Source organism: Pogona vitticeps, chromosome 3 (genome assembly GCF_051106095.1).
Source record: "Pogona vitticeps strain Pit_001003342236 chromosome 3, PviZW2.1, whole genome shotgun sequence".
Classification (NCBI taxonomy): domain Eukaryota; kingdom Metazoa; phylum Chordata; class Lepidosauria; order Squamata; family Agamidae; genus Pogona; species Pogona vitticeps.
Window position 1 is genome coordinate 187,187,406 of NC_135785.1, and position 27,801 is coordinate 187,215,206.

The window sequence follows — 27,801 nt, forward strand, 5'->3', positions numbered from 1 at the left end:
CCTCAGCTAAACATCTGCTGCTGTCCTCCTGAGAGAAGGGGTGCTCTGCACCCCCTGGGCGCCTTCTTTGGAACTCATCTAACCCTTGTCCCTTTGCACTACCCGCCACGGCATAGGGACTGGTAAGGAAGGGCGAGGCGAGGCTGGGAAGCCTTTTTCAAGGCCTCGCTTTTGTCCGGCCCCCTTGCCTGATCTGATGCAGGGACGCCTCCATCTATCTCCTCTGGCCGGGTGGGCAAAAGAGCCCTGCCCTGGCAGCAAGCGCCTCACAGAGAGGCCCTTCCCATTACAACGCTCTTTATTACCTGAAAACCTGCTCTATGCTTAAGGAGAAGAGGAATTAGTCCCTCACAGTACTTCTGAGAGAAGCTGTTCTGTTAGATGACTAGATCTTGGTCGTAACATTAATTTTTTAAAATGTTACTTTTAAAATAAATGATAAATGTGTACCATTACAAATGAAAGTAATTAAAAGACAGAGCGCAAAGTATAAAAGATGTGACATGTCTTGTTGCCACATCTCTTACTTGCAAGGGTTTGTCAACCCATTTGAGAAGTGCTAGCTCTAGGTTTTGCATCATTTCATGTATGCAGAACTGGCTTAACTATCAAAAGCAAATGAACTTGCTGCTGGCCCATATGTACTAATTCCACTAGTTCACATCAGCATATGGGGCAGAACCATAACTAGAGTGGGGTGATTAGGTGCTGAAATTTAGAGTGCATAAAAATTAGCTGCTGGAAGGGGGAAAACCTGTCCATTTCAAGTACATGTCTTTCCTGGAAATGCAAATCAGCTGGGCTCAGCATGGAATCAATATGGTGGTCTTGGAACCAGGCATTCTTTCCTATTCTTCTGTCCTCTTACTATGTGTGCTAGTCTTGCGTGGCACAAGTTTAACTAATAGCACAGTTCCTGATCCCAAAAATTTTACTTATTGTTCTTCGTGTAATAAAACGAAGGAGTTATAGAAAACAGTATCAGCTTCACTTCATATAACACATTTGTGATTATAACTTATACAGTGGTGCCTCGCTAGACAGTTACCCCATATGACAGGTTTTTATTTAATTATTTATTTATTTATTTATTTATTTATTTATTTATTTATTTATTTATTTATTTATTTATTTATTTATTTATTTAATTAATTAATTAATTAATTAATTAATTAATTAATTAATTAATTAATTAATTAATTTATATAACGAAAAAGGAAGGAAGACCACGTATTGACATCAGCAAGACTTGCGATCAAAGAAAAGTGAAGGATTTTGCCCAAGCACTTGAGGAAGCCCTTCCGGGTCCGGCTAATGCAAATGCACCTGAACGATGGGAACACTTCAAGAACACTGTCTATAACACCGCCTTATCCACCTTTGGTAAGAAGACCAAAAAGATGGCTGACTGGTTTGAAGCCCATTCAGAGGAGTTAATGCCAGCCATCGAGGATAAGAGAAGAGCTCTAGCAGCATACAAAGCCTGTTCTAGCGAGTACAATTTGCAAGCTCTTCGAGCTGCTCACAGCCAAGTCCAACAGGCAGCCAGGAGATGCTCCAACGATTATTGGCTCCAGCTCTGCTCTCAGATACAGTTAGCTGCGGACACAGGTAACATCAAAGGAATGTATGACGGTATCAAGCAAGCCTTAGGTCCAATACAGAAGAAATCTGCTCCCTTGAAGTCTGCTACAGGTGTGCTCATCCAGGACCGAGTACAGCAGATGGAACGCTGGGTACAGCACTACTCTGAGCTATATTCCAGAGAGAATGTAGTAACCGAAGAAGCACTAAATAACATTGAGTGCCTGCCTGTCTTGGAAGAGCTAGACAGCGAACCAACCCTAGCAGAAATAAATGCGGCCTTGGATTCCCTCGCCTCCGGCAAGGCACCTGGAAGGGACAACATCCCTGTTGAAGTGCTGAAATGCTGTAAGGAGATCATCACCACCAAACTGTATGAAGTCTTTCGTCTCTGCTGGAGGGAAGGTGGAGTACCACAGGACATGAAGGATGCAAACATCGTCACATTGTACAAGAACAAAGGAGACAGGGGCGACTGCAATAACTTACCGTGGCATCTCTCTTCTTAGCGTGGTAGGGAAGCTGCTTGCCCGCGTTGTGCTGAAGAGGCTCCAGGTGCTTGCAGACAGAGTCTATCCAGAATCACAGTGTGGATTTCGAGCCAATAGATCCACCACTGACATGGTATTCTCCCTCAGACAGCTGCAGGAGAAATGCAGGGAACAACAACAGCCACTCTTAGTGGCCTTCATAGACCTTACAAAAGCATTTGATCTGGTTAGCAGGGACGGCCTTTTTAAAATACTTCCCAAGATTGGTTGTCCTCCTCGTCTCCTCAACATCATCAGATCTTTCCATGAGGGAATGAAAGGCACTGTAGTTTTTGACGGCTCAACATCAGACCCCTTTGACATTCAAAGCGGAGTGAAACAGGGCTGTGTCCTCGCACCAACACTTTTTGGGATCTTTTTTGCTGTCATGCTGAAGCATGCCTTTGGAACTGCAACCGAGGGCGTCTATCTCCGGACTAGATCAGACGGAAAGCTCTTTAATCTCTCTAGATTGAGAGCAAAGACCAAAGTCCAACTGAAATGCATGCGGGACTTCCTCTTCGCAGACGATGCAGCCATTGTTGCCCACTCTGCCGAAGACCTCCAACAACTCATGAATCGTTTCAGCAAGGCCTGCCAAGACTTTGGACTAACAATCAGCCTGAAGAAAACACAAGTCATGGGCCAGGGCGTGGACTCACCTCCTTCTATCACCATCTCCACAAAAGAATTGGACGTTGTTCATGACTTTGTGTACCTCGGCTCAACCATCTCTGACACCCTCTCTCTAGATGTCGAGTTGGATAAACGCATTGGCAAAGCAGCCACCTTGTTCTCTAGACTCACAAAGAGAGTATGGCTCAATAAGAAGCTGACGACACATACGAAGATCCAGGTCTATAGAGCATGTGTCCTAAGCACACTCCTGTACTGCAGTGAGTCCTGGACCCTTTGTGCCCGGCAGGAGAGGAAGCTGAACACCTTCCATATGCGTTGCCTCCGACGGATTTTTGGTATCACCTGGCAGGACAAAGTTCCAAACAGTGCAGTCCTAGAATGAGCTGGAATTTTCAGCATGAATACATTACTGAAGCAGCGACGTCTACGTTGGCTCGGGCACGTCGTGAGAATGGCTGATGGTCGGATTCCAAAGGATCTCCTGTATGGAGAATTAGTGCAGGGAAAGCGCCCCAGAGGGAGACCACAACTGCGATACAAGGACATCTGCAAGCGAGATCTGAAGGCCTTAGGAATAGACCTCAACAGATGGGAAAACCTGACATCTGAGCGTTCAGCCTGGAGGCAGGCACTGCATCACGGCCTCTCCCAATTCGAAGAGACCCTTGCCCAGCAGGCCAAGGCAAAGAGGAAGTCACAAAAGCAGCAAAAGCAGGGAGCCGGACCGGGGACAGATTGGATTTGTCTTCAGTGTGGAAGGGACTGTCACTCTCGAATTGGCCTTCTCAGCCACACTAGACGCTGTTCTAAGTTCTCCATACAGAGCACATTACCATAGTCTCTCGAGACTGAAGGATGCCTATCATCCCGCCTATCTAGTCTTGTTAGGACCACTCTAGGCATTGACTTTTTGCGATCGCTATAGCGATTCGCAAAACAGTTATTCCTATGGGAGAATTTCGCTGGACAGCGTTTGGTCCCTGCTTCGCAAACCGATTTTTGCTAGACGATTTTGACAGCTCCCTCCATGCTTGCAAAATGGGTGTTTTCGGGACCTAAGCTTCTCAAGACAGCGATTTAAACAGCTGATCGGCGGTTTGCAAAGCAGCTTTCCTATGGCCGATCTTCACTAGACGACAACGATTCTTCCCCATTGGAGTGCATTAAACAGGTTTCAATGCATTCCAATGGGGAAATGCTTTTCGCTAGACAATGATTTCGCTAAACAGTGATTTCAGTGGAACGGATTATCATTGTCTAGCGAGGCACCACTGTAAGTTCATTTGGTATAGAAAAGTAAGGTAATCACTCTCATTGTAACTGTAGGGTTTTCGGCTTCAGGTAGAGAGGCATGGGCAGTTCACAGACCAAGCAGGGTTTTACCTCAACCCCAGTATAAGGGGTAGGTGCTGCTTAATCATGAGTTACCTGTGTAAAGTGCCTAAAAAGATTTAGTTCCCAAAGATAAGAAAGATGATGCTTCTTTTTAAATCACAGAAAATAGGTGTATTTTAGATTAAACAGAACTAGAAATGTTAAAACTCTGAAATAATGGGGGACTTTTTTCTGAGGAGAGCATCCACTGTTCTATTCTGTTCTATTCTGTTTTTCAAATAAAAGGAATGGTAGATAAATACATTATGAAATATTTTATCATGTTCAAAATCCAACAATATATTGCTATCATACTTTCATTCCATAAAAAAGCTTCTAAGTATACTGTAGTTGATTTTGGAAAGGAATTTTCAGTATTGTGGAATACAGAATGTCTCCATATACTTGGTCCAACATTTTTTGTTCTCAAGCACATTGTGAAAGAAATTATAATCATAAATACCGCAAATTAAAAATGAAGATGGCATTGGACAAGCTTATTTTTAAGTGTGGAATTCTTAGAGTTTTATGTGTCTGTGAAAGTGTTAAAATGAATGATTAAAAGAAGATGAAATTTCTGGTCCTAATTCAGAAAAATGATTATTGTAAAGCAAAATATTTAATTAGTTCCCTCTCCCTACATTTTTAACCCTTTCCCTTCAAAACATGTTTTTCAGTGTTTCCTTGAAACTATGGAGGGGCAAGTTCAGAATATACCATCTTTGTTTTACTAAAATGTTGATGGCTTCTGCTGTTATCTTTGATTTTTTTTCTGCTTTCTTTTGAAGGAAGAAAAACTAAAAGTACTATAGTTCCTAGAATTCAACCACTGTGACTCCATTACTGACAAAATTAAAAACGTAAATCAATTAGTAAATTTGTATTTTTTTCTGAAAAAAAACTTTTCAATTTCACATTCCTGTATTATTCCCATAGTTATCGAAATCCAACAATTTTACAAGCAGACCTAATATGATTCATGTTCCTAAAATAATGAAGTGACTTCAGTTTTGTAAGGGATGCTAAAAAACGAAAAATAGAAATGTTGAATGTTTTCACATTTCCGCCAAAGTTTCCTCATGGGTTCAAAATTTCTGCAAAGTTAATGTGTCTGCTTGAGACAGAAGGTTCACTTTCATCTGTTCACAAAGTAATCCCTCCTTTAAATAATCTTTTGAAGTTACTTATTTTCTTACTTATTTATTTGATTTATATGCTGCCTTCTCGAATTGAGACTAAAGGCAGTTAAAAATAACAGAAATGAGAGCTGATAAGCAAGGGTGTAAAACTACTTTATAGCAAGGACATAACTTTGCTTCCTCAGCACTTATGCTTTATAAATCTATCAAAAATACACACCTCAGTGCAGTAGATACATGTACTGTATTCATGTGCTAATTGTCACAAGTGATTGTGTCTTAAAATATGTTTACATTTTTCAGCGTTTTCTATAAAGAAAAAGAACTAACTTTTCCCCTGTTTTCTTTTAAATGTAGAACTATGGATTGGAAACGGAAAACCTAAAAACACTATCTCACAAGTTAAATGCATCTGCCAAAAACCTTCAGAACTTTATAACGGGGAGGAGGAGGAGTGGCCACTATGATGGTAGGACAAGCAGAAAGTTACCAAATGATTTCCTTACCTCAGTGGTGGATCTGATTGGTGCAGCAAAAAGTCTTCTGGCTTGGCTAGACAGGTAAATAATTTCAGCAGTTTGGTAAACTGCATGGAATGTAAATATTCACACACATGTACACATGGAATTTGTTGGAAAGTTTTATTGAATCTTTAAATGGAAGTCAAATTAATCAGCTTAAACATTTGAACTACTTCAAAACTGTTTAAGATACTGGCACTATATACAGATAAACCACATTAGAAGTGTAGCAGTTCCCTTCTGCTTCTGAATTCAGACCAGTCTTCCTTAACCTTGCCGATCAAGTGCTGTTGGGTTACAGTTCTTATAACCTTCAACTGTTATGACCAGTTGTCTGAAATGATGGGCAGTAAGCTCTGTGGATTAAAGTCTGGAAAAGATTTCATTATCATTCTCACCAATTATGAAGAAGCAAAGTGATGAAAACAAATGGTGTTTCATTTTTTAAATTGTATATGTCCTTCTTTTCAAAAATTCATAAGGCAGCTAACAATCATTAAGATCCAATATAAATATTATAAGATCCAATATATTATAAAAAACCAATCCAAATACAGTAATATCAATGACAGAGTAATCAGAATCGGGGCATCAGTAATTAGGGGTAAGAAAATCTATGAATGTCTGTTTTTGTGAAATTGTTGTTTCTCTGACAGTATGTTTGTTTTGGTCTATGTTCCGATATGTGTGAAAAATCTGTCAAAGAAAAATGAAAATACACTGTTATGTAGTCATCTCCTAAAACACATTTTGAGTGTCCATTTTCTGAGTTGTGAAATGATTGCAACTTTGTAAATTTTAATTCACAAATGCATTCCAGTTCACATACTTTTGCAGTGTAAATTTGATAGATGCATATAAAATATCATACCTGATTAATTTTGCTTACGCTGCTGGATGTTGTTGTTTTGTGTTTCCCACCTTAAGAAAGAAAGGTTTTCTTAGAAAGCTTAGATGCTACGTACTTGTATAGACTTCACTCCGTCTTTGTGTCAAGTAATACTGCTTTATTTTTACTTAATGGTCTTTAGTGCCCTAATTTCTATGTTTACACCACAGTCCTTTCCTGCTACTTCACTCTCAGCCTCTGGACATAATGTGTTCTAGAGTTTGTTAAGAATGTGATGAATATATTGCAGAGTTTTGAATTTCTGGGTAGATTCCTCTAACTGCAAACCAAAAGTGCAGGGATTTACAGAGCAGAATAGCTTCAAGTTCTGTAGAGTAGTCCACATCTTTTTTTCTTATCAACTGGCACTTACAGTTTCAGTAACTCACTCTGAGGCATTAGTAAGAGAAAGAATAAAAAGTTTCATTACTTACAATTGAACAGATAAAATAACAAACTGACAAACATGACTGCTTTCAGCAACAGTCCTCAACAGGTTAAAAAGAGGGAAAGGAAAACAATCAGCAGACAGAAAGACTTCTCTTTGAATTCAGAGGTAGGGAAGGAATTATTGTTACTGCTGGATAGATTGAATGTCACCCCAGGTCAGAAAGATCTCTCCCAGCCGCACCTTCTCCAGGCAGCATGCAAGGTTTATTTATTTATTTATTAAATTTATACCCCGCCTATCTAGACCAAAAGTCTAGATGTAAAAACTTTTGTAAAAACTTTAACAGAATACTTCTGAAGAAGAATTTTAATTTCCTTTCTTTTAGGCCACTTTACTCTTTCTGCTGAGGCCCGTGATATAAGTGTACTAAATAGGTTTGTTCCATCTAGTGGCAGCATGACTTTCTCATCCTTCCATCAAGTCACAGTTTTTGTCAGAGATATTCTTCAGCATTTTAGGGTTTTAGTGTTGAATCCAAGTGAGGAAATGCAAGCGACTATTTTTATAAATGCTTCACATAGCCATCTGAATAGAATTTGAGGGGTGAAAAGGTAGCCTTGTAACCCGAAGGCTTCCCATTTTGAATGTGAGTTCTGCTGTGAACAAGAGTAGGAACCTCTCAAGGAAATATTCCAAAAAAACCCACCTTCAGGTGAAAAGTCTCGAGCATGCTACATTTAGGCCTTTTTACAGTATGCATTAGTGTATGAAATAACAAGAAATAGTCATGTTCAGAATTTCAGTTCACATGATCTATTTTATGTGTCTTCTGAACTGCCATTCTGTACTGAAAGAAAAACACTCAAAAGAGCTGAAAGGCCAAAATGAATAGAATTAAAATAAAGTGAAATGTAAGCAAGGGTCTACAGAGAAATCCTTTCCCTTCATTCTCTTCCTGTGTAAGAGGTACTTTGAAATATAGACAACTGTGAGAATTTAAAATCTTTAGTAGTACTTTGGTGATAATAAATCTGAGTGCGACAGGATAGGCATTAGAGAAATGATGACAAACCTAGGGATAAAATGCTTGAATAGTAGAAGCAGGAATAACTAATTGGTGGCTACAGTTTCGGTGACCTTTTTACTGTTAGGGGGATTCTAATTTTGCCATTCTGCCAGTAGAATAGGATGTAGAATACTAACCTCCTCATACTACCTACAGAATATTAGAACACTAACATGTTTGCGATGCTAAAATAACCTTATAAAAATCGTTATTTTATGCAAAAGGTGTAACTTTTAGTGGCAAATTACCATACATTACAAAATATCTGTGGGCATTGTTTGTTGCATGCCAAATCATGTGACGCCACATGCAACAATCTCCTATGGAGGTGTCTTAATTTATGGCAGATTTGTTGCTAAATGTTAAGCCTTTTGCAAAAGTTTGCAACAGGTTTTTTGGCATGCTAATGTAAAGTTATTATATTATTTTGCTATCTGGATAGCTTATCGAGTTAGGTAATTGGTTGTGGAACCTGAAGTAGGGAGTTCAGATTACCCACTGTTCATTCTAGAATAGCTGGCCTGTATGACCTTGGGCAAACTGCACAGTCCCAGAATGCCTCCAGAAGAAGGGAATGGTAAACCACCTCTGAGTGCTCTTTAATTAGAGTGCTGTTTAATCTGAAAAGGATTGCCAAAAGTCGGAATTGATTGAACACAATTATTATATTATCTACATCTGAGATCAAATTGCTCATACAGATACTGTATTGAAGAATGATAAGATGCCAGGAAAGGTGGTTTGGTTTTTTTGCTAAAAATAATTGAATTAATAATATGGAATGGTGGGCTTCATTTTTGGCAGACTTACTCACCTTTTTCATTCAAACAAGGGTATATCCAGAAAGACTGGAATCTTAGCATGATAGTACTAATGTTTAAGAAAGGCAATAGACTAGACCCCAGAAATTAGAGACCCCTTCAGTCTGGCTGATACGTCAACTAAAATCTACTTGCAAAAAGTAGTGGATTTGGCAAACCACAACAACAACAACCTTAATAGCTGAAGAACAGACAAGTTTCAATAAGGAAGATCTGCCATGGAAATCTGTTACAAAATACACAGGAAGAAATGTACAGGTTTTTGCTGCTTTTATAGACTTAAGTACAGCTTTACTCTGTAAATAGATAATATTTGTGGGAGAAAAGGAGCAAGGTGGCCTGTAAATAAGACAAATAAATAAATAACAAATAAATAAAAAGTTCAATACAAACATGGGTTTGAGATTTCTTTTCTTAATGAAATCTGCTTTATCCAGTTGTGGAGGATTTTGCACATTCTCAAATATCAGTTCTTCACTAATATCAGAGATCATTATTTGTTTGCAGTAAAGACTGTAAGGAGAAATTTGTGGATTCAATTTGGCAAATAGGGCTGGGAACCTGAATATACTGGAGTATGACTGTAACTTGAAAAAAACAAATTAAGGCCACCTACCAAAGTATATCCTATTTTCATTTTAGAAATGTCCATTTGCCACATTAGTAAAGCTTCATTTGTATGGGCTGAAATGCTGTTGCTTTGAGCAATGGAAGGTGTAACATTTCTTTATTCCTAGCCAAAAATTAAAGAGTCATTGATCAGACTAAAAAACAACAACTCCCCCACAAAACACAGAAAGTCAGCTTAAAGACTAACTGCAGTATTTTAATGTGAGCTTTAATGGACATGGTGGCGCTGCGGGCTAAACCGCAGAAGCCTGTGCTGCAGGGTCAGAAGACCAAGCAGTTGTAAGATAGAATCCACGTCACGGAGTGAGCGTCCGTCACTTGTCCCAGCTCCCGCCAACCTAGCGGTTCGAAAGCATGCAAACGCAAGTAGATAAATAGGGACCACCTCGGTGGGAAGGTAACAGCGTTCCGTGTCTAAGTCGCACTGGCCATGTGACCATGGAAGATTGTCTTCGGACAAAACGCTGGCTCTATGGCTTGGAAACGGGAATGAGCACCGCCCCCTAGAGTTGAACACGACTGGACAAAAATTGTCAAGGGGAACCTTTACCTTTACCTTAATGGATCAAGTCCACTTCCTGAAAATCACTATTATGATTCTTGATGGCGGTGGTGGGACATGTATGCATGCATGCTGTCTTGGTGCATGCTCAAGAATTGTACTGGGGACACTCTTAATTTCTGCTAGGAACGAATGAATGTTATTCATGTTATATCTTTGTCTAAATCTATATGTATCCTTTCTGTATGTGATGTCTTGATTTCAGATGTGATTTCTAGACAGTTTTGTACTTAGTCATTTTATTTTGCAACATCTTTGGGCAATGCAAATGTATATTACTGTTTGATTTTTAATGGGAATCTAATAACTGAATAGTTCTAAAAACAAATGGTCGAATAACATGAAATATGGTACAAGGATATTAACAATGTGAGATTGCTTTTGAGTTTGTACAAAAAGAACAATTGTGTACTATCCTTAGATCAGGCATTTTCTGGTTTACAGTATCTGTTTTTGCTGCCAAGCATTGCTAAATATGTGTACAATAGAGATTTGATAATCTGTAAACAGGTGTGGATAATAGTTGGATAGCTCAGTGGTTCAGGTATCTGTTGTGGAGCCAGAGATTGGGAATTCAATTCCCACTATGCCTTCAGGGAGAACAGCCAGCCTGTATGGCTGTGGGCAAGCTGCACAGTCTCAAGGTGGCTCCATAAAAAGGGAATGGTAAACCACTTCTAAGTATTGTCTACCAGGAAAACCCTGAAAAATGGTCACCATGAGTCAGAATTGACTTGATGGCTCATGATTATTATTATTGTTTGTGTTTACATATATATGAGGGAAACTGCTAAATCTTGGTGGCAAAGTGCCATTCATCTAGTGAGGTGCTGTTTGCAATTCTGGGTTTTTGTCATGTCAGGCACACATGCAGGGAAAAAACCAGCACCACATTAATAAGCAACAGTTTGCTACCAAGGCTTGCACAATTTCTCTTATGTACACATTAAATTTCAAATAGGATTCTGACCTGTTTGTGTCAGAATGTAAACATTGCAGCATTTATTTTTAATTAGTAGTTTTCATCCTGAAAAAGTTTGTTTCACTTTTTTAAAGGATTGTTAAGAAGGGACATACATATATACATAAGTGAGCACAAACAGGACATAAAATTAAAACAAGTGCAATAATTTAATGCTAATGTATATCTTGATTGGATTCATGGTGATGTTCCGTCTATGATTATTATAGGTAATTTCTGGCTCAAATATGTTGGGCTATTTGTAAGAACAGAATTGTGTTTTTTTCCAGTCCTGTGAATTGGCCTCTTTTTTGCATTAGATTATATCAGACATTTCCCGTTCCTTTAAAAGAAGTTTTCATGCCCCTCTGTTAACAAACAGCTGTCATGAGATTAAAATTATGTTTTCTTTCTATCACAGTTGTCTAGGAATAAAATAAATTATACAATATGCATGCAATCTGTTTAATTTTGTTCTAAATCAGAAGAGGTAATTTAGTGCTTCCTTCAATACTAATCAGAAATCACAAGTTAAGAGATACATGGTACTTTTTATGGAAACAAAGCTGGAGATTAAATCTGGGTAGTGCAAGAACTAAATTTAACAGGAGCCAATTTGAATAGTGTTACCAACATGTTGGATAGTGTGCAACCCTCACAACCTAATTACGTCTTCATATAGTAGAAGATCATGTTCTTTCAGTTTTAAAATATAACCCTTGATCAGTTAAAAAAGGCATTCTGCAAAACACACAAATGTGATAGATAGCTCTCTTTTTTATGATCTGTTTTGATGGCTGAGAAGGGAAGCTGTATTGATTCATGGGGGCACAATGTGGTAGTACCTTTATCGGGACCTGCTGAAATATTACAAAGTGCTATAAATAATTGCATGAAGCAGTATGGTTTAGTAGACTACATATAAACTGGTATTATCATTGTTTGCTGTGTCTGTGTATCTGTATTTGCCATGTCTATTTTTTTAAACAGACTGTTATTTATGCATTTCAAGTTCAGTCACCATAATAAAATAGTGGTCTCTCTATAAAATGTGTTCCTTTTTCCAGATCACCTTTTGCTGCTGTGACAGATTATTCTGTAACACGAAATAATGTCATACAACTCTGTCTTGAATTAACAACAATTGTACAGCAGGTATGACACCATCTTCATGTCCTCTTTCACTTAACGTAATTTGCAAAGTACACTGTGTAAAGATTTCAAAGGCAAGTCTCTTTTCTGGTCAAAACATTTCTGTTTACTTAATGAGCAAGATGTCTGCAGTACAGGTGTCTACTTAGTCATGGTGTAATATTTCAGATTCCTGTATCTTAGGCAAAAATGGAGAGAAGGTGCATCAGAAATATTCCTTAAAACTGCTGTGATTAAATAAATGCATTCAACAGTGCAAATTCAAAACATTTAAAGATTACACTGATTGGAATAATGCTTCATTTTTTAAATCTTATTTTGCCTTCATTGGAAGGAAGAGTAGTATTCATGATTGACCTCACTGGCTAGTGTATCTAAAGAAGAATGCACCAACAAACCCCCCCCCCCCCAATATCTAATGCTGAGCAGGACTGTATCTGACATAAATCAATGGTAATAATCTGTATTTGTTGTTGAATTTCCATTTTTATTCCTACTCATTTGGCAAATATAGAAGCCTGCTTTTTAACTAGTAAAATTGTCATATGCTTAATGAAGAAATATTTCCTGCAAGATATGTAGGTCCGTCTGACAACACATTACATAAACAATCCACAGTTTCACACAGGTATTTTAATTTGTTTCTGTGGCCAATCCTAATTGTCTTTTATATTTTGCTTTTTTTGGGTTATAGTTAAGGTTTAGAAGCTAGTTGGGATTATCATATGCTTCAAAATTTTGAAGTTGTTAGTAAATTAATTTTGAAGTTGTCAGTAAAGTGTGTCCCTTTTTATCTTAGGGTATCTAAGAATTATGAAAGAGTTAATCAGAAAATTTATTTTTGGGGTAATTAAAGGGCTACACAGCAGAACAAAATTAAATGAAGGCAGTAATTTTGCAAAAATTCTTATATTCATTTTTGTGTAGGAAGACATGGGTTTAAAAGGTGGTAGTGTTTTTTCACGCATTTCTTGATCAAGTATAATGATGTATGTATGGTGGTTTGAGGCTTTTCAGCTATATTTACAGTGTTGACTATTGTTGAAATTGAAGTTTCATTAGATTAACAAGACTTCATACTTGTTACAAATAATAGTTTACTAAATACAACATATTTTGTAATGCATCACTTGCATCTCTCATCTTCTACAATTTGCATTATGTATGTTCACACATGGAAGTTACCACTGGTGTTGGTAGATGTTAATTTTTATTTGCCTTGTATTAAGAATGTGTATTTGGCATATTTTAATGCATTTGGTATATCTTTCTCCAGAGGAATTGTTATGAGAATGATGTGCAGAATCATTTCTATATGTGGCTTAGGTATTCTTATAGTGTCAGCAAAGCATAAGCTCATGGTGCCAGCATGCTACTTAATGTAGAGTTTGCAAAACATGCATTTTCATCCTTCAGGCATTTACCTGAGAAAAATATAGCTTCCCAACATATCTTTAGATGTGTGAAGGCTAAAGTTTGTAAGAAGGGGATAACAGGTGGTGAAGGAGCTATGTCAATCTCTGTCCCACTGATTTTTCTAGTCTTCCCCACTGAATCTGATTACAGAACCTAAATTGATTTGATTCCAATCTTGCTGATTAGTGTTGCAAGCCCTGTCTGTGCCATTTTGTGGATGAAGATTTCAGAACATTTTAGTAGGGGACTTCATTTTTATTTGTGCTCTTTCCCCAGACCCCTTGCTTGTACTGCTTTGGGTGGCTTTGAGTGCTTGGTGTTTGCAGTTTCTATATTAATTTTTGAAACACGGTACCGGTTTCCATTTTCTTATAAGCATTGTGCACAGAACTGTTTATCCTAAGTCTGTCTCCTTGACAACAAGATCCTTTTCATTGGTTATATAACAAATTATGTGTGCAGGCAAGATCTGTTCATGACTTAAAAATTTATTTTATTTTTTAATCCATTTGTACAAAAGTTAAGGCTTCCAGTGGATTTTTGCTTTTACTTTACTTACTGTGCTTATTAGTGCCTTCTCATACTTCAGAAGGAAAAAGAATTTTACCCCAGGAGACAGATGTGTGGGCATCTTCATCTACTGACTAGAAATTTCTCTTGACAATTCTACAGCAAAGGCATTAGGTCTCCATCATTAGGCTTAGTATATGTAGGTGTGAGTGCTTTTTATTCTATTCCATACATTCATCTCATGTTTATCATGTAAAATAGATGTGCCAATTTTTGCAAGACATTCCAGCACAGTTTCTCACAAATCGATTCCAGTTTAGAAATACAGTTTGGTAATGACTCTACATTTAACAAAAACATGGGACAGGTAGGAAACAAGTGGTGAGGAAGGGAAGGATTAAGTAATAGGATAGTACTTAGATGAATCTTTACCTCTGTACAAGTCCTGGGAAGATATGTAGCCACATAAGAAAATGTTTGATTATGTCTTCATATGGTAGAAGATCTTTTTGTTCTGGAGGACAAACTAGATTACATGGGTAGCTTGACTTTGGAAGTTGAGTTTCCTAAAGTGGTGAAAAATTGGAAGAATTTCTCAACTATCTCAACAGCATCCACCCAAATATACAGTTCACCATGGAAAAAGAAATAGAGGGCCAACTCCCGTTCTTAGATGTCATGGTCCTACGCAAAACTGACCTCTGACTGGGACACAAGGTCTACAGAAAACCCACCCACACAGACCGGCACCTACACAAAAATTCCAACCACCACCCACAACAAAAAAGAGGCATAATCAAAACACTAGTAGACCGTGCAAATCAGAACTGTGAAGCTTAGTTTCTCAGCACTGAACTCAACCATCTGAATTGGGCCCTATGGGCAAATGGCTACTCCAAAAATGAATCACAAGAGCCATCAAACCAAGAAAACAACACCAAACTGAAGAAGAAAAGCAGCCACCCACAAATAAAGTATTTCTGCCATACATCAAAGGGGTCATGGACCGCATGGGGAAACTTAAAAAAAAAAAACACAACCTACAAACAGTATTCAAGCCCACCGCAAAAATACAACAAATGTTACAGTCAGCAAAGGACAGAAGGGACCCCCTCACCACTGCAGGAGTGTACCGGATACCTTGCAGTTGTGGCCAGGTACATATTGGAACCACAAAACCACACCAGAATCAAAGAACATGAGAGACACTGCAGACTAAAACAACCAGAAAAATGTGCAGTAGCTGAGCATGCCCTAAAACAAACTGGACAAGAAATTCTATTTCAAAATACCGAAATACTGGACAACATCGGCGATCATTATGTCAGACTGCACAGGGAAGCCATTGAAATCCACAAGCACCAGCAGAACTTCAACAAAAAAGAGAAAACTTTGAAACTCAACAAAACTTGCCTCCCAGCTCTCAAAAATACAACGTGCAAAAGGTCAATGAACTCTACCCAGCCACAAGGACAGGGGATCACTACACACAAAAGACCAGCTAATGACACCCATCAACCACAGTGACAGATAATCTCTCCTCCTTATCACAACAATGCCCCCACAACAAGACATACTAATCACCCATCTACAGAAAAAGACAAAAGCCCATCTCACAGCCATAAATACTCCACTCCCAAGCCAACTACACCAGAGCACAGAGTGCTGTCCTCTGAAGATGCTGGCCACAGAGACTGGCAAAACGTTAGGAAGAACAACCTTCAGAACACGGCCAAAGAGCCCAAAAAACCTGCAACCACCATTAGATCCCGGCCATGAAAGCCTTTGCGAATACATACTCTGTATACTTTCCGGGTGAGTATGAAGAGTGACAAGTGAAACCACAGCATGGAAAAGCTACTTGTTGGACTACAGCGCCTAGAAATTCCAGCCAGCATGGGCAGTATCCATTTTGGCTGTAGTATTCTGGATGTTATAGCCTAGAATTTGCATCATCAGGAACAAGAGATAGGTTCAAGTGCATTTAGCTTATTTACGCACAAATAATATTTTGTGTGTGTGTGTGAACATTAGTATGTGGGAGAAACTTAATTCTTCCAGAAATGTATTTTGCCTTTTTAGCTCAACCTCCCCCCCCCCTCCCCATATTGTGTTCTGGTACTGACACTGGTAAAGCCAATGCCTTAAAGGAAAGGGAAGACATCTTGCACCCAATACATAGTCCTGGCAGAGGTTCCAGATGTTTAATGTGGGAGCCTCCAATATTAAATGTACTCACTAAGTTTCAAATTCTGTTTAAGTCCAATGGTATATTTCACATTAAACTGTGTTGATAAATATGGATTTCGAAATAAAGTCTTGCATTAATGCGTTCATGATACAGTTGGCCACTGTACTAAATTCAAGCAATATTTTGTACTTACTGTGAAGTGGGTATGTTTCTGTAAAGCTCTCTATTACTCTATTTCTGTTTGAAAAACAATGAAATCCATAGGTTTCTTCACTCTGTCTTTTTCATGTCTGTGGCTAAGATTAATGTAGCACAAGGAAACCCAACTATGAAAAAGATGGATCTCTCCCCGCCTCCCAAACCTTTGGAAGAGAGACACTACCATTGTCAAGTTGCTTATCATGGTTGTCGATACCCCTGCAAACCAATGTACCTATTCTGTCATCCTCAGGCCAGTAGCCTACTGAGTCAAAAGTTCCACAAGCATAGTAATGCAGGATGGGGACACTGGCACAAACACTGCCGTTGGCAAGGAGTTAGCAGGTTTTTTTCATGGACATCATTGCCTGCACAATTGCAATTCTTCAGCAAATGGTGTGATCCTGTTTTCCTGGTTGGACTTTTTGCTCCGTGGAAGCTCAGTAAAATGCTGGCTGTGGTCATTAATAAATACTGCTTGCATGAATATGAATGTACTGCAGGAGAAGGATTAGATATGAGTGCTGTATTTCTCCTAGGTATTGGAAGTGCTCTTGATTCTGTGTCAGGCAAAAACAAAACAAAACTGGAAAAAATAAAAAAGACAAAAAAATTCTGGCACCTTAAAGACTAACATGGTCAAATTCATGTTGGTAGCTTCGATGACAATGTCCAACCATCTTGTCCTCTGGCGTCCCCTTCTCCTCTTGCCTTCACTCTTTCCCAACATCAGGGTCTTTTCCAGGGAGATTTCTCTTCTCATAAAATGGCCAAAGTATTGAAGCCTCAGCTTCAGGATCTGTCCTTCCAGTGAGCACTCAGGCTTGATTTCCTTCAGAATGGATAGGTTTGATCTCTTTGCAGTCCAGGGGACTCTCAAGAGCCTCCTCCAGCAACACAGTTCAAAAGCATCAATTCTTCAGCAGTCAGCCTTCTTTATGGTCCAGCTCAGTGGTTCTTAACCTTTGTTACTCAGATGCTTTTGAACTGCAACTCCCAGAAACCCCAGTCAGGACAGCTGGTGGTGAAGGCTTCTGGGAGTTGCAGTCCAAAACTCCTGAGTAACCCAAGGTTAAGAACCAGTGGTCCAGCTCTCACTTCTGTACATCACTACTGGAAAAACCATAGCTTTGACTATGCGGACCTTTGTGGGCACGAATAGCAGAAGCTTAATCCAGATAAAACAGAGATACTTTTGATCAGGAAGATAGCCCATTTAAGAAAAGGGTTTCCGCTTCTTTTTGAGGGAGTTGTATCAGTCTCCCAAACTTGCTATATATCCCTTGCCTCCTAGATGTAAAGATGGGGCTACATGACAAGGTGTGCTTTCTGCTCAGTTTGGAGTATTGCAGCAGCTGGATATTTTCCTGGAAGTGTCAGATTTGGTCATGATGGTATGTGCTTAAATGAAATCCATAATGGATTACTGTAAGATGCTGTGTATGGTGCTGCCTCTGATCATTCTGGGTACTTCAGTTGACTCAGAATATCATGGAAATGGCTTTATTGATTGCTGTAAAAGTGGCAGCTTGTCAGTTGGTTCCGCTTTTACAAACACTTTGATCTAGAATGAGTGTTCTGTTGCAGAGTTTTGAAACTGTGGTTAACTTAGCTCAGCTGCAAAGTGCAGAGACTCACAGAGTAAGAATATTTCCTAGTTCCCAGATAATCCCACCCCTCTCACATAAACTGGCACTAACAGTCTCAGTGATTCACTCTAAGACACTAGTTGTATAAAGAAAAAAAAAGGTTACTTGCAAATGTGGATATATTAACAACAAACTAACTAATAACATGACTACTTTTAACTCTACTAAACACAATATGAAAGAAATATAAGCCAAATCAGGATTGTATAAGTTGCATAATGAACCTTATAAGGTGGTGTGTGAAGAATTCTTTTCAGTCTGTGGTCCCCTTCAAATATGCCAGGGCCAGATCCCTCCCCGGGGACCATACAACCCCCATTGAGAATGGTTGGTTTACACTGATCAGTATAGAAGTAATATTCTAAAGAAAGAAACAATGGTGTTTCCTTCAGTGTTTTTGAGGAATTAGTGTCTCTAAAGATGTCAAGAGAAGTGGTTGTTGCCATAAGCCTTCCATGGACTACCTTCCCCTAGCCAAATTCAAACTGAGTCAAAATCATCATTAAATTATATTTATTATAGCTTTATCTGTTTTCCCTTCATCTTTTCTTATGTCCTTACCTTACTCATCTATAGTCAGTCCAAAACTATTCTGATTTCTCAAGTGAACTCTCTAACTGAACTCCCTAGCTCTCAGCTGTCAGAAGGGAAGGGAAGTTGGCCAAGATGTTGGCCATCCAGAACACACCACACTTTGCAGAACTTCTGGAACCATCATGATTTTACACTTGAGTTAAAATACCACATTGTTTCATTTAGGTAATGTACATCTCTTCCCCATATATTGGGTTGTGCAAATGCTTGTTTTGTTTTTTGAAGCTTCATTGAAGGCTGAGCAATTTATTCCAACAAAATATAAAATTTTCTTACAAGGTGTTCCCATGGTTACTGCCATTTAAACTGCTGAAAGTAGCACAGCCGTATTGGCATTTTCAGCTGCTACAACTTAATTTTCTTCAGTTCCACTACACTGCAGCATTTAAATGTACTAAAACTGGGAAATAGTAGGACCTTAATAAAAGTGTATAAACAGTGGAGTGAAGGCCCACAACAGTTCTCAAACTGACTCCAGGAATCTAGAATATAGTGAAAATTGGTGTTTTTTTTACAGCACCAGTTTGATTTCAAGGACTATACTGACTATTGCTTACCTTTCATTTTATGTCATGATGGCCATGAGACTGGGGCCACCACAGAGAAAGTCTGATTCCCTCTCTTTGCCTTTCTGGCCTCTTGCTCTGGCCACTATTAGCAACATGAATTGAGAGGAATGCGTGAAATGGATAACTGATTTCTGGGAGAGAGATGTTCTGACAAGTATTGAGGTCCTAAACCATTAAGAACTTTTTAAGATGTAACCAATACCTTGAATTATGGAAACTGACGCCGAGCCAATGAAGATGTGCCACAATATATGACCAAATTTACTAATTTTACTTATTTCTATCACCAGCTACAGCTGCATTTTTTAAAAAAACTGTACTACTGACAATGGCAAGGATATCAGTTCATTGTTGCAAGCAGCTGCAACATTGTGAATGTTTTTTGTGTGTGGTGGGTTCCCAAACTCTTAAAGAATAATGCTTGAATTTATCTTTTTGAACTTTAGGACACAGGAATAGAACAAGATGGTTATTGTCCCTCTTGCACTATTAGAGTCTAGGCATTTATTCTTCAGAGGTAGTTGCAGGGTGAGTTACTTAGGTCAAGATGATTTAAAGCAGGCTTGTCCAACCTGCGGCCCGAGGGCTGCATGCGGCCCAGGTCAGCTCATAATGCGGCTCAGTGCAATTTTTTATTTTTAAAGAAATTCCAAAGTTTCAAGTTACACTGCCGGCGCTTGTGGTCGGAATGTGGTTGGGGCATGTCACAACAGTAGAGGGGGAGAGAGGGAAGGAAGGAAGGAGTGGGAGGGGAGGGGACAGGAGGGCTGCGTGATTGCATTGCGCCATCCCCGTCAATAGGTGGACCCCCTCACGGCCCCATAAAGCTGCCTGAGTTGAAGCTGGCAGCCTCTGCCCTCTGAGATCGCAGCTGCCGGTAAGCGCGCTTGGAGCAGGGCTGTGGAGGACGGCTAGGGCTGCCCCCCCATGCAACCCAAACCAAATGTATGTGTGGCCCAAACCAAATTTTCATCTTCTAATGTGGCCCAGGGAAGGCGAAAGGTTGGACACCCCTGATTTAAAGCATGTCTTAAAGCCATGCTGCTTTGTTATTTTAATTCATTTTTCCCATTTACTTATCGCATAGTTCACATTTGACCTCTAACCATTAGTGGCTAGTTCTCATTGTGGCTAGTGAGGCAGGAGGAAAGCATTCACTCAGAAATTGCCTTACCCCATGATTTATTTACTCCACCACTCAACTGAGAAGCAAAGAAATACACCTTGTCCCTAATTTAAAAATGCTCCAGCTTGCTGTTTTCTTCCTCTCCCTCAGTGCCTGCACACTCTCACAGAATGGGACACAGACAGAGCTCTGACTTTCCACCTCTACTAAGGAGGCAAGTGAATCTGGTTCTGGCTCAGAACAGCCTGAGTCAGAGGTGAGGTAATGCCTCATTTGCTGTGTCTTTCACAGCCACTAAATCATTTAATTTACAATGACGGGAGCAATCTCCTGCTGTTTAGTAGGGCATCAACTATTGTTTAGCATGTTGAAAGCTCTGTCTCTTAGTAGGAACACAAGGCAGGGAGAACCTTTTCCTCTTCCCTTTGCAAGACAACTGTAATGAAGTTAACACTTGTGTGCAGCTAAAATGCTGACATGAAATGGCTTTTTATCTTAGTGGCTTAGCTTCTCTGAGACAGGTAGCATTATTCTATTTCCAGTAAACACATTCCCCAGCTGCTTCACCTCTGAAGTAGCTGCAAAATTCAGTTCTTAAAGTGTGTACCCTCTACACATGATGAGGGTCATGCACCAACCCCAAACCCCAATGTTGCTTTGTTGTACAAAAGGATGGTGAGAAAAAGGAGAGGCTGTTCTGGTTTATCCAGATGAATTCTTGTAAGTTAGAACCCACATGGGATAGAGCGGTCTCCACCTCTTCAGACTTGTCCCTGCTTTGCATGGTTGTAATGGTGACTGAAAGGGCAGGGCTAGAGGATTGTCTGTGTTGCATATGAAGGAACATGCTTCAAGGAGAGGGGTTAAGGTTACAGCCTTTTATCACATCTAAAGTATATGAAGACATATAGAGTACTCTTAACTATTAGTCTGCGTGAAATGGTACCTGTCGTATTTGGTCTGTGGAGTTCTAAACTTGTGCAGGTGATGATTACTCTCTGGGAGGGGATTGCTGCTTGTTGGATTTTCTACTTCATCTCTGTACCTTGACTTGGGTGAGTGGGATGTAATTTGGGGCACCTCCCTTATGAGGAAAGGCTACAGCATTTGGGACTCATATAGAGAAAAGGTGCTGGACGGGGGGTGGGGGGACCTGATTGAGATGTGTAACATTATGCAGGGGGTGGATAAAGTGGATAGAAGGAAGCTCTTTTCCTTCTCACACAATACTAGAACCAGGGGACATCCATTCTAATTGAGTGTTGGGAGAGTGAGAACAGACAAAAGAAAATATTTCTTTCCCCAGTGTGTTGTTAATCTGTGGAACTCCTTGCCACAGAATGTGGTGATGGCACCTGGCCCAGATGCCTTTAAAAGGGGATTGGACAGATTTCTGGAGGAAAAGTCCATCGCAGGTTGCAAGCCTTGATGGGGATGCATAATCTCCAGGTTTAAAAGGAAGGTACCTCAAAATGCCAGATGCAGGGGAAGGGTATCAGGAGATAGGTATCTAATTGTTTTGTGTGCTCCCAGAGGCATCTGGTGGGGCCACTGTGACATACAGGAAGCTAGACTAGATGGGCCCTTGGCCTGATCTAGCAGGGCTCTTCTTACGTTCTTATGTTACGTTCGGATGCTCTTCATCCAGCAATTGTCTAGTCCTGTTCTTCATAGCAAGTTTTTTCCTTCCTCCTTGATGGAAATAAATAAATATATATTTTTAGTTGAGCCAATTGATTATATAAATTTGATTAAGGATACCAAATTCTAACCTGTAATATTTAAAAAGGATAAAAAGCATAATACATAAGCCATAAACAAAAAATTGTTCAGTTAAGCTAAATAAATAAAAAGGGTAAGAATTTTAGATACCTCTGCCTTTCAAAAATGGATAAACAAGGCAAACTTTTTAATCAAATGATTTTCTGTTGATAATTTAATTCTGTGTTAAAACAAGTATATTTAAACTGAAAGTGTGCTCTCCTTCCTTACTTTTGGGGGTATTTTTGTTGGGCACAACAAACCTCAGCCTTTAGAAGTGTAGCAGTCATTTATGTATTAACATTTACCACCATAGTCTTTTTTTAAAAAGCAGTATTTCTTTGGATTTCTTGTTACCTTGAGAACACTTGTACCTTGAGAAGACTTTTATTGGCAGTGACTCCATATTACAATTGTTTTTTCTGTTTTCCCCAAAAATACGAAGGTAGTAAGCCTTCCATTTTATACATCTCTAAGATAACACTTGATATACTTCAGCCAATTTATACAGAGTTAGGTACAGTTGGTAGATCTATTCATAAGAATGTCCTTTAAGATTTGCATTTATTAATAGTTTTAGGATTGTTACAAAAGGCCATTTCCACTCTGTTAGCTGTAATAAGAGTACTAATAAGCTGTGTTTATCTCTATTTAGATCTTTATTCCATTTATTTTAATAGGTTGGATGTGTGAAAGATAATTTTAACTTTGCAAGTAAGGACTATAGTTTACTAAGTACTTAGAGATGGGCCAAATTTATAAGCAGTGTCCCCCCAAAAGTGTAAGCTCTAGGTGTGCCATATTGATTTATTATCTCCTACATAATGTGTTAAAGTTGGAGGCATTTTAAAAAAGGCATGTTATCTTTGTTAGTTTAGTAATTAGCTGTTTGTAAGATATTATATGCCTTTGTGTAACCTATTTTGCAAAATGTAGCATTTTACCCCAGATGGCAACATTAACTGCCTTGTAAAGCTCTGCTATCACAAGTTCACTGCACAAGCAGTTGATGAAATGCTTGAGGTGATTTTGAAAAATGCTGATTCCATATTTTTAATGCCACTTTTGTAGCTCAAACAGAGATAAATTGGTAGCATGGTTTCTGAGTTTGCACCAGAAGCACTTCTAGAGATGTCTGTTACATAATTTCTGTTCTGCTAATATTGAGCTGTCATGGTTATACTACTGCAACATTAAAGGTAATTTAATTGGACAGTAGTATCAAATAATAATTGGCATGCCTAATCCTCCTTTATTCCTTTTCTGATGAAGGTTCTTTTGAGCTTGAACTAATGAATTTAAGTGTCACACAACAGAAGAACAGAAGATACGTGTGTGTGTATTTTAGTTATTATGACACTTGCAGTGTGAAACATATATTGATGTGTTTTTAGAACAAGAAGCAACATCACAAATTTTGAAAATATTTAATGAAATCTTTTATGTCTGGTTGTACATAAAACAAAAAATTTGTAGCTGGATTTGGAGTTTCCTGCTTCTGGAATATGTTCTGATTATATTTTCTTGAACATTTGCAGGAGAAATTTCATTTTTTTTAAAAAAAGTTTAAACTCTGTGAAGATGAGAAAACTTCCCATTCCATATAATCATCATCACCATCATCCCCTATGTGGGCACAGGCTTTGTTAGGCTGGGGGGGGGGAGGAGACTTGCACATTTCTGTGAGGTTGAGAGCTATGCTGAAGGGTCTCCCAAGCCAGACAGATCTCAGCAGACTCCGTTGAGGAACCAGGACAGGGTGCTGCTAAGCTACTGGAACAATGTAAATACAAAACTTGGACTTTCACCGAAAATTCAGAAATTATGAAATGTTATTACACAGCAAACCCAACAGCCCACGGTTTTAAAAAAAAGATGGAAATTTTGAAAAGGAAGCACCCAAGTAGCAACATAACTGAACAGTGATTAATGGACCAGAGAAGGTTTATCATCTGGAGCAAAGTGTTTTCAGAACTGGAATTGCAAGAACTAGAAAAGGTGCAAAAGAAAAATCAGAACAATGACACTAGTATGGAAGACAACTGGAGGGTAGAGGTAGACAGTGTAGTAAAAGAAAACATATCAATAGAGGGAAAAACTTATGGAACAACCCAGAAATTATGAGTTGACAGAACAGGAAACGTGACTGAGGGGAAAAAATAGTAACTCATATTATCCAGAACACAGAAATAGAATAGAATTACACTTTATTGTCATTGCATGTGCAATGAAATCACCAGAGTGCTGTCCAGAAAAACACACTTCAGTGGTCCCCGTAGTCATTGGGGCTTTGGGAACATGTGCCTGTTATATAATACCAGTCAATATTTTTATAATTTGGACTGTGCCTGGAGTTTTTGAATAATAATAATAGCATTCAAGATTGTTTCATCAGATAAGGAGGCAGGGGAGGAAGGGGAAAGAGGCAAAGACTTCAAAAAGAGGTTAGAAATCAGTTGTCATTGTGGGGGGTTCAGAGAAACAGCAGATATTCAAATATGGCTCCCTCTTGTTAAGTATGCTGGTGTCAAATTGCAGCAAAAAGTTACTTTATTGATTGAGAACTAAGAGGTCAGGGGAGTCTGATGATCCTCAGTTTTTGCAAAATTAAAATCCAGCTGTAACTTTTATCCTTCCTTTCTCCTGTTTGAAGTGCATTACTCCCTTGTTGTTAATAGACATCAGACATGCATTCACTAGGAAGATATTATCAGATCTGGTGATAGTTTAGGATTTCACTAGGCATATAGGCCATATCGAATAGCATTACCTGTTGATTAAAGTGTGAATCCCTGGCAGTCTGTAGCCTTCCTTATCACTCTTACCACTTTAATGTGCACAAGAAGCCATGCTGACCACAGTCCAAAATCCAAATTTCACATCAGTGCAATACCTTTTATTAGGCCACACTGCCAGATTGCCCCGGCCCACCAAGAAAAAGGAAAAACCAAGGCACAAAAACATGTGCAAGCTTTCAGGCTTCTGGGACACTATCTCTTCCTTTCAGTTTTTTTCCCCTAGTGTGTTTTTTACGTAGTGCATTAGGTTTCTTTGCTGACTCTAATACTAAAGCACTTGTTCCCAACTTTGGGTAACACATGTGTTCTTGAACTGTAATTCCCAGAAGCCTTCACCACCAGCTGTGCAGGCCAGGATTTCTAGGAGTTGCAGTTGAAGAACACTCGCGTTACCTAAGGATGGGAATCACTGTACTAGAGCAGCAGGCTGTGCCTGGCCCTCCTGGGATCACTGCCAAGTTCTCTGATGTTCTGCAGATGACCATACTCCTTCGGTGTCAGTGTTTGGATGGATCTCTTCTCATTTCAAAAGTTTAATTCCTGCTTTCAATGACAGCTGCATTGAAATCATGTTGGTAAAATATCTTGAAGATTTAAACTATTATATAGTATAAATGATAATGCTATATCATTTTGGTAGGTAAGGAAGTGACCAGATTCTGCACAAATCTTCAGGGGCTTAGTACTTACAAAACAATCTACACAATTGTTTGTATCACTGTGTGATGCACTATATCCAAGATCATGGACTTGAATATGTAAACGTCTAGTCTTTTCTGATCAAGAATCAATGTTACTATGTTAGCTACTGAAAAGAGGAAATTACTCATTTCTTGTGTTTAACAGTGCAGTCTTGTGCCTATTTATTTCTCCTGTTTGTTGAATGATGCTTATTGCCAGGAAACTATTTCTTTTAATTGCTTTTAATTGTTACTTTATTTTATTATAGTTCTTAGCACACATGTTGAATAACACGCTCATACTAAAAAGCACTTCTATTTTGGCATTGGAAAAATGTGGCATGATAAAGAATGAGTTAATGTTCCGATATATCTGCCCACAAAAAGGACATGGAACTTTGAAAACAGATGATTGAAATGTAATTTTGATAGTGAAATAACACTATTGCCAGTTTGTTTTAAAAGAAGAAATGGAGATGGTACACTGAACTCCGGATCTCACACTGAGCAGTGTCTATCTCTAGTGCTTCCTTCCTACTCTCCTCTTAATATAGTTCCTTGAAAATCCTGCACGGTTCCAGAGTAGAAGAAAAAATGTTGAGGGAATGCATTTTAAGGAGAATTAAGACCTTTGATTATTAAGTAAGCAAAGCAAGAAATGGAAGGATTTTTTTTAAAAAAACCCCAAAACTAGTACACCAAATGAGAGCAGAAGATACAAGCTGTGCACTGTATTTATGGGCAGGGAATGTACATACTATCATTGTGTGATTAGAGTTGCAGAGGAAATAATACTGAGCCACAATGAGAATTGATAAGAAATGTTTTCAAAAGAAAATTCATTGTCCTGCATATACATTTGAGATACTACAAAGCAAGCAATTTTCTTTATAGTATTTGATTTCTTTGAATTAATCACTGTCATTGTTTTTTGTTTTTAGGACTGTACAGTATATGAAACGGAAAACAAAATTCTTCATGTGGTGAGTAACATTTTTATTATCATCATCATATATAATAACATGTAACCCAGTTCTCCAGTTATCACTCCTTATGGAGCCAGAACTCCAACAACTCACAATAAGGTGTTAGCACTCTCATGGAAATTCCAGAGTTTGCATGTATGTATAAAATTAAAAGTATCCTTACTGCATAAGAAACACACTAGCATAAGAAGATAAAAAAGCTACTGCACAAAGCAGAGAAATCAATTATAAAGCAATACAGTGGGAAAAGACTTTCAAATCTTATCTATAGAAGGCAACGGAAGGGGGCTTAAAGATTTCTTCAGAGTGAGAGTTCTACTGCTGTTGTACTATCACAGGTAAGCAGCTGTGCTGATGCCAGGCAGTCTAGTGCCAACTCACACAGTAAGACTTTTGGTGTGAAGCTATGGCTTAAATGGCTTTGTATTATCCTAGAGCCTTTCAATAGAGACTAGCAACAAATCTGAGTTTATGCAGGATTAGTTTAATATGTGGTAACAGTGTGTGTCTTGTGTGGCACTCTTCCTACTCCAAGTGTGTGTCTTTCATCCTGTTCTGTTATAATGATTCCTTTTCTAGTCTACCAAGTGGTTCTGTTAAAATCTCAGAGGGTTTGACAGTCAGCCCTGCAAGTACAGTACTCTGTATTCTCATTCAGGTAGCATTTCTGAAACACAGCAGTCTAAAATTCACATGTAAAGAGTATTTTTTGTTGCTCATGACTCATCTGGTAGTTGGAGTCTACTACTGACAGCTCAGTCAGGAAGAAGATGCAATGAAACCTTTAGAAAATAAATTGCAAGGATTTCAAAGAGACACAATGTCACAGTAATAGGAAATGTCAATTATCCTAGTATCTGTTGCAAGGCAAATTCTTCCAAACTTGGCCCTTCCAAGAAATTTCTCGCATATGCTGCTGATAATTTTCTTCTATAAATAGTGGAGGAAGAAACTAGAGAATTAGTCATTTGACTTGATTCTAACCAATTGAAATGACTTAATGGAATGAGTGGCAGCAAGAGGAACTCTGGGGGAAAGTGACTCTGTTCTACTGGAGTTCTTGA

The 27,801-nt window shown here is 38.8% G+C and overlaps 1 protein-coding gene across 5 annotated transcripts in view; it reads left to right on the forward strand.

The window, feature by feature from the left end:
- The window catches only part of CNKSR2 (connector enhancer of kinase suppressor of Ras 2), a 234,762-nt gene that overhangs the window by 37,767 nt on the left and 169,194 nt on the right, over positions 1–27,801 (forward strand). For all 5 annotated transcript variants that reach the window (XM_020789172.3, XM_020789171.3, XM_072994295.2 and 2 more), the window contains exons 3-5: positions 5,624–5,826; positions 12,175–12,262; positions 26,693–26,734. In XM_020789172.3, coding sequence (XP_020644831.2) covers positions 5,624–5,826; positions 12,175–12,262; positions 26,693–26,734 — 333 coding nt within the window. The remainder of the gene's footprint in view (positions 1–5,623; positions 5,827–12,174; positions 12,263–26,692; positions 26,735–27,801) is intronic.